Source organism: Anabrus simplex, chromosome 11 (genome assembly GCF_040414725.1).
Source record: "Anabrus simplex isolate iqAnaSimp1 chromosome 11, ASM4041472v1, whole genome shotgun sequence".
NCBI classification, from domain to species: Eukaryota; Metazoa; Arthropoda; class Insecta; order Orthoptera; family Tettigoniidae; genus Anabrus; species Anabrus simplex.
This window is the reverse complement of record NC_090275.1, coordinates 30,036,942-30,048,005: the sequence shown is the minus strand read 5'-3', so window position 1 is coordinate 30,048,005 and position 11,064 is coordinate 30,036,942. Positions and strand designations below refer to the sequence as shown.

General features: G+C 41.9%; 1 protein-coding gene across 1 annotated transcript; it reads left to right on the top strand.

The window, feature by feature from the left end:
* The first annotated feature begins 1,951 nt into the window (after positions 1 to 1,951).
* Positions 1,952 to 8,943, top strand: LOC137502666 (uncharacterized). Its single transcript, XM_068229587.1, has 2 exons — positions 1,952 to 2,001; positions 7,858 to 8,943. The coding sequence occupies exons 1-2, from the start codon at positions 1,978 to 1,980 to the stop codon at positions 8,941 to 8,943; spliced, it is 1,110 nt and encodes a 369-aa protein (XP_068085688.1). The 5' UTR covers positions 1,952 to 1,977.
* Positions 8,944 to 11,064: the final 2,121 nt, after the last annotated feature.

The window sequence follows — 11,064 nt, the reverse complement described above, 5'->3', positions numbered from 1 at the left end:
CAATATAAAACAAGTAATTTGAGTGGTCATGAGCATGACTCATAATCACAGGGCAGGCTAGAGTCGAGTTTAATTAATTGTCAAATGTCAACTAAGTTATAATTCTAAGATTCATTAAACTAATAAATAGTATAACCTAATAGCCTACCTACTTATTAGCTACTTTAGAATTATGTTTTGACTATCTTTTTAACACTGCAAATAAATCCATCTATTATTTAAACCTCCCTGTAAGAAGAGGACAGTGAATGCAAGTGGGTGTTATTTTCAAATGAGCTGAGCTCGAGAGTCCATTATAGCATACGATTATTTCAGTGAACCATGGCTCGGTATGTATTGCTTCAGAGGAAGTTCGGCTCCCCGCCAATGTCCAGTGTACCGATAATGAACAGTGTGTGTGTTGTGTCTCACCGATCCGTGACTGCGTACGATTCTTTCAGTGTGCTATAGCTCACTATATGTCTCGCTGCAGCGGAAGCTCGGCTCTCCGCCAGTGTCCAGTGCGCCGATAAGGAGCCGTGTGTATCTTGTGTCTCACTGAGCCTTGCTTGCGCACGATTCTTTCGTTGTGCCATGATTCAGTTAGTACGTTTACATGGGGAATGAGATCGATTTGAGTACACTTACCGTATTGAATACGATCCCCGTTTACATGTAGTATTTAAGTATCGTATTGAATCCGCCAGGCAACATCGACGTATACAGACGATGCAGAATTGTAGTAAAATCGATATTACCTCTTAGAATTTAAAAACGCCAAATGAAGTAGAAGCCCAGGAGATAACTTTCAGTTTTAAAAGTATGTGTGGTATTCCAAATGTAAGTGGGGGCGATAGATAGAACGCACGTTCCAATTTTACCCCCAACGGGAGGTTATCGTGATTTTTTCAATCACCAGGGCTGGCCGTCTTATAATACGATTGCAGTTGCTGATCATTTATACAGGTAAATATATTTACTGGCTTATTATATTTGTTACTTCGACAGAACTTTAATGATGATGATTTTGTCAGAACAAACATGGAGTGTGTGCGCAGTCGTTTTCAATACGATCCGCATTTACATGGAACTAAATTCGAACCGAGTAGGATACGATCGCAGATTTTACCGTATCGACCTTGAGACTCAATCCGAACTGAATCCCCGTTTGCATGTCATTTTCAATACGGGAAGTGTACTCAGATCGATCTGAATCCTGCATGTTAACGTACTGACTGTCTCGCTGCAGCGGAAGCTCGGCTCCCCGCCAATGTCCAGTGTCCCGCTAGTGCGCCGTGAGTGAGCCACTCAGTATTGTGCGCTGGGAGTAAGTTGAATCGTGTGCCGTGAGCTCGACGTTCCTGTGAATCGATTCACTCGGACACTTGAATGAATCCATACACTGCTTCGAATCATGCATTCAGTAGCCAATAAATAATGCAACACGTTTTATTTATTTCGGTTTTTAAAAACTGGAATTTTGTTTGGTACATATTTAAATATTCGCGCTTCGTCTCGTAGAGTTTCATTAATTTCAGAAAGGTGGCAGTGCTATAACTAGCCTTTAAAATGGTGTCTGTAACGGAGGTGCGTACCAAACAGAGAGCAGTTATTGAATTTCTTTTGACGGAAAACCAGGCCATCACAGATATTCATAGGCGCTTGCAGAATTTCTAAGAAGACCTGGCAGTGGACAAAAGCACGGTGAATCATTTGGCGAGGAGTGTTTCATCACAAGGTCGAGCAAACCTGCCACACAGCTGTGACGCCTGCACAAACGACTACAGCGTGTTCGTAGCCACAAAAAAGCAAACGAACTTCTCCTTCTCCACGACAACTCAAGACCTTAAACAAGTCTGCGCACTCGACAAAACTTCAGTGGTCTGTTCTTCCTCATCCACCCTACAGCGCGGATCTCGCGCCTTCTGACTTTCATCTGTTTGGTCCAATGAAGGATGCCCAATGAAGATTACGGGTGGCGTAAAGCAGTAGCACTGAATGGAGGTCATCTTGGAAAATAGGGTATTGTAGCAAAAAGATTGGGAAATAATATGGTGTATTTGAATCCTCAATAAAATCAACCTGCTTTTAGAGAAAAAATGTGTTGGATTATACAGTGGCCTATATTGAACTCCCCCCCCGTATTTTTCGACAATGGGACTCTAACCGGCTAACCACGATGTCAGACCATATAAACTTTTTTTTCTAGGGGCTTTACGTCGCACCGACACAGATAGGTCTTATGGCGACGATGGGATAGGAAAGGCCTAGGAGTTGGAAGGAAGCGGCCGTGGCCTTAATTAAGGTACATCCCCAGCATTTGCCTGGTGTGAAAATAGGAAACCACGGAAAACCATCTTCAGGGTTGCCGATAGTGGGATTCGAACCTACTATCTCTCGGATGCAAGCTCACAGCCGCGCGCCTCTACGCCCACGGCCAACTCGCCCGGTCCATATAAACTTGACGCCTTAAGTAACTAACTCACTCACTCACTAACTAACTAACCAACTAACTAACTAACTAACTAACTAACTAACTAAATAAATAAATAAATAAATAAATAAATAAATAAATAAATAAATAAATAAATAAATTCACCCGGCTGTCACTCTGCAGTAGAAAGGTGATATAACGATGTTTTTTTCTGAATGGAATGAAAATAAATATTTTAACAATTCGAAAGTAGAGAATACCAGTTTGTATGCATCTTGCTCCAGTTATTATTATAGTACTCAGTCTAGCTCAGACTTCTCACACAGCACGAACAGAACATTCCCTCAGAAATCGCTATAAAGAAATTCCCTTTGACAAACTATGTAGCTGATTGCAAAGCCAGTAGTAGTAGTAAATAACTCTATCATAGTTTTATAACTTAATCAGAGAGTTTTATCTATTCCCTGATACTGTTTCTCCCTCGGAACGATCATTTTTGAAAATAGGACGTATAAAGAATTATCTGTGAAATGACGTGACCTAATACAGAATCAGTGAACTCGACCTTCCCAATATCGAATATGATGTCAGTGAAATCATTAAATAACTGTGCATCTCAGAAAGTATGTCGCATGATCTAGTTTCATTACACTCTCATGCGAACATAGTGAAGTTCTTAAAACATAGAAACCAAAAATAGAAACCTATGCTTATTTATCTGCATTTCATTCCCAGAAAAATCTATATTTTAATAATTAATTATTAATTAGTTTCGTAATCTTACAGTATTTGTCTATATAAAGTATATTGAAGTGATATAGATTACAATAAATATTTTCTCGTACCTGCTCATAGCCCCTTCCCTATCCCACCGTCGCCATATGATCTATGTGTGTCGGTGCGACGGAAAGCAGATTGTAATTAAAAATACTGCTATTACGCTCTTCGGAGACGCCAAGGTGCCAGAATTTTGTTCCAGAAGAGTTCTTTCCGTGTGTCAAAATCTACTGACACGAGGTATTTAAGAACCTTCAGATACCATCGGAATAAGCCTAGATCGAACCGTGTAACTTGGACTCTTTGCTTCTCGGACCGTCAATTCGAAATGGCGAGTAACAAAGTGAATCCTTATATAAGCAAATTCACAGTGGATAAGTAGAACACATGCTGCTTCAGAATCCATCAAACACAGGAACAGAACTGATATTACAGCTCTGTTGTTTGTCATGCAGTTCAAATAAGTTATCAAACTCTAAAGATTGTTGAGAAATACTTGATGTCAGAAGAATGTGTAAGGATTAATTTTCGGAATCGAGTAGGCTGTGGCTATTGTTACTCTCAGCCCCCTGAGCTTCCTGCTCAAGCAAGTTGCCGCTCTGTTTCACGGCCTCTTGTGTGCAGGGTCGTTGTATGACGTTCCAAGGCAGAACTAATGAATGCACTTAACGCTGCACTTCTCCATTATTCCAGGGCAATTCGAGAGGTTCTTTGCTCTGTATTTGAGATAATCATCAGACCACGAGGAGAGAAACCTAAATGGTGAAAGTTAACAATATATAAAGCGAGGGAGCCGCGCATTTTACCAACAGACGTCTTTCATCTCCTGCCACAAGAACATCAACGAGCAAGGCGATGAGGACGCTGTGGGTAAGTTCAGCGAAGATTCAAGGTGGATAATAATAATAATAATAATAATAATAATAATAATAATAATAATAATAATAATAATAATAATAATAATAATAATAATAATAATAATAATAATAATAATAATAATCCATATAGGACTGGCGGTTTCCGTTTAATTAATTAATTAATTGATTGATTAATTAATTAATTAATTAATTAATTAATTTACTGCGTACTACAGAATTCTTCTTCTTAATCAGTTTACCCTCCAGAGTTGGTTTTTCCCTCAGACTCAGTGAGGGATTCCACCTCTACCGCTTTAAGGGCAGTGTCCTGGAGCGTGAGACTTTGGGTCGAGGATACAACTGGGGAGAATGACCAGTACCTCTCCCAAGCGGCCTCACCTGCTATGCTGAACAGGGGTCTTGTGGGGGGGGGGAAGATCGGAAGATAGACAAGGAAGAGGGAAGGAAGCGGCCGTGGCCTTTAGGTACCATTCCGGCATTTGCCTGGAGGAGAAGTGGGAAACCATGGAAAACCACTTCCAGGATGGCTGAAGTGGGAATCGAACCCACCTCTACTCATTTGACCTCCCGAGGCTGAGTGGACCACTTTTCAAATTTCGTGGCAAGGCCGGGAATCGAACCCGGGCCTCCGGGGGTGGCACCTAATCACACTAACCACTACACCACAGAGGCGGCTCTAATCCCAGTTACGATGGCAATTGTTTACATGTGTTTATTTCTCAATATTTCAAAACAATCCAATATCCGAACTATTCTAATATTATTTTTACAATGAGATGATGATGATGATGATGATGATGATGATGATGATGATGATGATGATGATTGTTGTTTAAAGTGGTCTAACATCGAAGGTCATCGGTCCCTTACAGAGAGAAAGAAGCAATATTTCATATCTAATTTAATCTTTAAAAGAGAGAGTAAAATAAACGTAATTTCATTTCTGAACTATTATTTTCTTCTAGTTCCAACACTTATAATGATATTTTTTCGAATAGGGTTTAATGTAGAATGTTTGAAGTCCATTTTGTGGTTCATATCAGCATTGCAAGTTATTTAGAGTGTTTGCACGGAGATGGTGAATTGTTGTAAAAACAGCCCTAGAGGTACACAGAAGTCGAAAGAATTAGTTTTCTGAACTGCACTGTTACAGACATTGCATAGCCTGTAGAGTAGGGAATTTATGTGAGCGGTTGTTGTGACTTTTTAATTCTGAAAAGTTACATTTGTTCTCGCATTAAAGATGGGCACGTGAACACACAAGAGGCATAAAAAGTCAGGGTTTTCAATAATCGAACTTACAGTTTTGTATAGAAACTTCATGTCTTCTCAGTTCCAAGCTTTCTATTTCAAAATTAGGAGAATTTCGTTGTTTGCTATATGTGGATAATGCCGGTATAGTGTTGGGGGAGAGTGAAATTTGCAGAATTTATAAAGTGAGATGTTATCTGTGACCACTCTTAAACGGAACCTTTGCTGATTTGGTGAATCAGATCTCCATTGTGGGAGAGAAGGTTGTGGAGTGACACCCTGCGCTGGGTATGGTGGGTAAGCTAAGGTTAAGCCTTGTCGCTGCAGCCAAAGATGTCTATCTTGAGGCAGTCTTTTCAACTCGGCGTACGTCTTGCAGTTCATTCTCTGAAGCAGGTTCTTGAAATAAGACACACTGTGTCGTCCTCTTCCTCTTTTTCCAGCAATTCTTCCTTCAATGATGTTTCAAAGGAACTCCTCATGCCACAGAATGTCCACAATACTTTTTTTTCTTTTTTCACTTTCAGTTATCAGACTCTGTTTTCCTCATATCTTTCTAAGGATTTCAGCATTGCTCTTCATTTCAGTCCAACTTATCCTCTGCATTCTTCTCCAGATCCACATTTCAATTGCCCCTATTCGTTTCCTGCTCTCCTAATGTCTAGCTTTTCCAACCGTACAGAAGCATGCTCCATACAAAAGTTTTTGCAAAAGCCTTCCGAGTTTGAATATCTATATGTTTGTTGGCCAGCAGATGCTTTTTGTCTTCGAAGGCTCTCTTTGCCACTGCTCTCATTGTTGTGACTTCTGATGTGCTCCGATTATTACCCGTGATTAGGGTTCGTAGGTAGCAAAATCCCTTTGCTGGCAAGACCTAGTGTTTACAGTGCACTATGTCTTCTGGTATGGGCTAGAGCAATTTTGTTACTTTCAGTGATCTGTCTCTGTCTTATCCTTGGCTTTGACAATACGAAAGTGACTGAGGTATGAGCGATGCTAGTAATGCCATTCCTTGTGCAGCCAGTCCCTGCTGTGAATGGTGTGAAAACGTTGCTCATAGGGTAAGTTGGTGCATGCATTTCCGTGGGTTTGGTAGACTGATATGTATAGCAACTTCTGACTCGGTGAGGAAAACAACGGGAAACTACCTCACTCCTCATTTCTCTAGTACGCCTCTTCAGTGATGCCTAGGCCATCTATGACAGCTGATGGCAGAGCTGTTGAGGATCCAACCAGCCTTAGGGATGAAGACGAAACATACACACACACAGGTAGAAAACTGTTTGACTTGTTCAATTTTATCATGGCCAGATTTGATGTGTGTTATAGCCCTTTACTTGGATTTACATATTGCCATGGTTCTTGTTTTCCTTGCATTAATTTTGAGGTTCCATTTGCCTAAAGTTTCTGCTAGTATAGGAATATGATTAGCGAAATAGAACTTACTTATTTACCATTAATTTTGATCCCGGCTGTGTAGGGATAGCGTGCCTGCCTCTTACCTGGAGGCCCCGGGTTCGATTCCCGGCGAGGTCAGGGATTTTTACCTGGACCTGAGGGCTGGTTCGAGGTCCACTCCGCCTACGTGATTAGAATTGAGGAGCTAACTGACAGTGATATAGCGTCCCCGGTCTAGAAAACCAAGAATAACGGCCGAGAGGATTCGTCGTGCTGACCACACGACACCTCGTAATCTGCAGGACTTCGGGCTGAGCAGCGGTCGCTTGGTAGACCAAGGCCCTTGAAGGGCTGTAGTGCCATCGGGTTTGGTTTTCTGTTTACTCTTTCATGACTGTGATGTTTTTTTCGATGAATATGTTGAAGAGAGAAGGAGATAGTGGAGATCCTTGCCTACCTCCTCTTCCTATTTTGGCATTTCTCTTTGTTCCATTGATTGCAACATCAGTGTTCTGCATTCTGTATAAATTTAGTATGAGGCGTCAATATTTTCAATCAATTCCTGCCTTTTTCATGGTAAGGAAAAGCTGTTTCCTGTCGACTCGGTCAAAAGCTTTCTCGAAGTCGATAGGGTCACATATACGTACATATTCTTCTCAAATATTATTTTCAGAATTAAACGTAATGCCAGAATTGCTGCCCTAGTACCCATCCTTGATTGAAATCCGAACTGGTCGTTATCGATATAGTGTTCTAACTTTCCTTTAATTATATTCTTGATGATGTTGTGCAGTATTTTTGGGGCATCAGACGGAATAATGAGAGTTCGATTATCAGAACAGTCCGTGGCATTCCTCTGTTTCGGTATTGCATCAGTTCTGCTTTTGCTGCTGGGATAAAAATAAGAAAGTAAAGGTAGCTGAAATTACATCAAAGGTACAAACTTGCATCTGTCCAATCTAAGATTTGGGGCCATAAACAGTAAACTCTGCAAACACGCTGATCTGGATGATTTTGTCTCTAAATGCTTAAGAATGAAGTCCTCATACCAGTTCTCAGTCTGACATTCCCAGTCCACGACGTTTCGATGAATTCACTTTGACAGTACTGCTCTAATATAGTGTGATGTCTTCTTTGCAGGTGTTAGCTTTGATCGTGGCGGCAGTCACCGCCGGCGAAGTAGAGAACAAGAAATCTGAGAAGAGAGGGATTTCCAGTTTCGGAAGTGGCTACGGAGGTGGTGCCAGCAGCTACAGTTCCGTCAGTCTAGGAGGCAGCCATGGAGGAGGCTATAGCCTCAGTTCAGGCGGCTATGGCGGTGGCTATGGCGGTGGTCACGGAGGAAGCATTGGTATCAGCTCTGGAGGCCTTGGCGGTGGCTACGGCGGTGGTCACGGAGGAAGCATCAGTATTGGCTCAGGAGGGTACGGGGGAGGATATGGAGGAGGATATGGGGGTGGTTATGGAGGAGGATTTGGTGGTGGCATTGGAGGTGGCATCGGAGGAGGAGCAGGAGGTGGAATTGGAGGTGGCATCGGAGGAGGAGCAGGAGGTGGAATTGAAGCTAGTTCCGGTGTAGCCTCAGTGCAGACCATCACGGTACCTCGTCCTGTAGCAGTCCCACAGCCATACCCAGTAACCGTTAACAGACCTGTTCCCGTTCCTGTTCCAGCTCCCTACCCCGTATCAGTTCCTCGTGCTGTACCTGTTCCTGTTCCTCAGCCCGTACCTGTGTCTGTTCCTAGACCGTACCCAGTGACTGTCAACAGACCTGTTCCTGTTCCAGTACCACAGGCAGTACCTGTTTCCGTTCCTCAACCAGTTCCAGTATCTGTTCCTCAACCTGTACCAGTTACTATTCCCCAGGCCGTTCCTGTTCCAGTTCCTCAGCCTGTAGTCGTGCCCGTTGCTCAGCCTGTATTCGTTGGAGGAGGTGGTGGCGGTGCAGGAGGCTTTGGAGGAGCTGGTGCAGGTGGTTTCGGAGGAGGTCTTGGAGGTGGATCCGGAGGCGGTCTTGGAGGAGGATACGGAGGTGGTCTTGGAGGTGGATACGGAGGCGGCCTTGGAGGTGGATATGGAGGTGGTCACGGAATAGGCGGAGGAAGCATTGGAGGCGGCTACGGAGGAGGTCATGGAATCAGTGGTGGTAGCGGATATGGAGGCAGTTTTGGAGGCGGCCACGGTGGAATCAGTCTTGGTTCTGGAGGTGGATACGGAAAGCATTAAATCATAAGGTAAGGAATATTTGATAAATATTTTAAAATTTATTTCATTTAATAATAATAATAATAATAATAATAATAATAATAATAATAATAATAATAGGACAGGAACTGGGTCATGAAGTGTAAAAATAAACATACCGAGACGAAGATGACGCCATTTATGCCCAGTAAGAGAGGTTTAAATCATCTTAGCCACAGAAGTAGTTGAAAATAGAGCAGTGTATTGGACTGGGAAATAGTTCATCACAGATGCTTGCAGACTGAACAATGAAAGGCGCAACGTCTATAATGGAAAATGTATGTATGATTTTACTTAAAATATATCAATAATAATAATAATAATAATAATAATAATAATAATAATAATAATAATAATAATAATAATACACACCTTCACCCGTGCTGGAAAACATGCTTCTATGGGACCGACAAGTCATAACCGATGTCGCGCTCAGCAACAATAGGCCAGATATTATTCTAATCGATGCTCGCCTCCGTAGCCAGACGGTTAGCAACATTAGCTGCCGTCCTCGCGGGCCCGGGTTCGATTCCCAGTATTGTTAGAGATTTAAGAACGGGTTGGTACGTGGTTAAAATGGGACATGCAGCTCACTTCCATTGGGGGTGTGCCTGAAAAGAGCTGCTATCACCTCAGCACGAGGATATGAGTTTATTTCACTTTATAATCCCTTATAGAAAGTGGTTGTCTAAACATCTCCAGTCTGTAAACAACAATTGCCAGAGAGATATCAAAATACAATAGAAATACAACGCCTGTGGGAACTAGAATCAGTCATCACAGTTCCAAAAGTGATATCATGTACTTGTGTTATTCCGAAAATCTTGCACAGCTCTCTGGCCGCGTGAAACCTACATCACCACACATACTGTACGTTGAACTGCAGAAAGCCACCCTCCTGAGCACCTGCCATATTGTGAGAAAGTTTCTAGGAACGACTTTTCCTCTGAGCTACACTAAACAGTATGAAGATCTTTACAACAGTCTGCTTTAGGTCGCACTGGCACAGATAAGTCTTATGGCGACGATGGGATAGGAAAGTGCTTGGAGTGGGAAGCAAGAGACCATGGCCATTATTAAGCTACAGGCCCAGCATATGCCCGATGTGAAAATGGGATTCCACGGAAAACCATCTTCAGGGCTGCCGGCAGTGACCATGAAGACCCAGGCCCCAGTTCTGGTGATACTGAAGGACAGATTCCCAAAAAGGGTAGATGAAAAAAGTGTTCAAGGACATCATTTGTACACATGTGTTGTAAATACGTATGCTGTAGTTATTTCTTTTGTAAATATTAGCAGATATCTGTATAGTTTCATAATGAGGAGGGGGACTCCTTGCTTGGGCCGAGTCAGACCATTATGTTACAGACACAAGCCGAGCCTTCCTAAATGAATGTAAAATAATAATAATAATAATAATAATAATAATAATAATAATAATAATAATAATAATAATAATAATAATAATAATAATAATAATCTACATAAATAAAGCCAACGGCCGTAGCCGTGTTGAAACACCGGATCCCGTGAGATATCCAAAGTTAAGCAACATTGGGCGTGGTCAGGAGTTGGATGGGTTGCCACGCGCTGTTGGTGGGGGGTAAGGGAAAGGAGGAGTGGAAAGGAACTGGCCACCCTACCGCACGTAAACTCCGGCTCAGGAACACCTCTGCGGAGGTTCGAACCTGCCTTCGGGCAGAATAACCCTTACCTTACCTACCTACATAAATAAAATCGCAAGGTCTCATATCTGTACATCTTTTTTATTTCAGGAAATTTTCCTGATTATTGTTTGTTTCCTGTATAATACTGATAACCTGAAAGCTTTAATTTTTTTTACTTTCGGGGTCTAGATTGTCTTCTTAAAAGCAGAACACAGCTAGACATACTTCATTCAAACACCGTGTTTTGAATGTACCTAAACAGAATTATATTATCAGGCACATTTGACTTCAAGGTCATTGCATGAGTATGTGTTCACAGCAAGATTTAAAAAAAGTGGTTATTCTTAAGTATCTTCGTTAACATTAGGTCTACCGCTTTTCCTACAGGTTGTGAAAGCATGATGAAAACACTGATCTTAAAAAACAAAACAAAAAA

Coding starts and splice junctions, on each gene's coding strand:
- LOC137502666 (XM_068229587.1), top strand. CDS start 1,978: ATGGAGGTCATCTTGGAAAATAGG. Junction 2,002..7,857: donor AGGTCATCTTGGAAAATAGG/GTATTGTAGCAA, acceptor TCTTCTTTGCAG/GTGTTAGCTTTGATCGTGGC.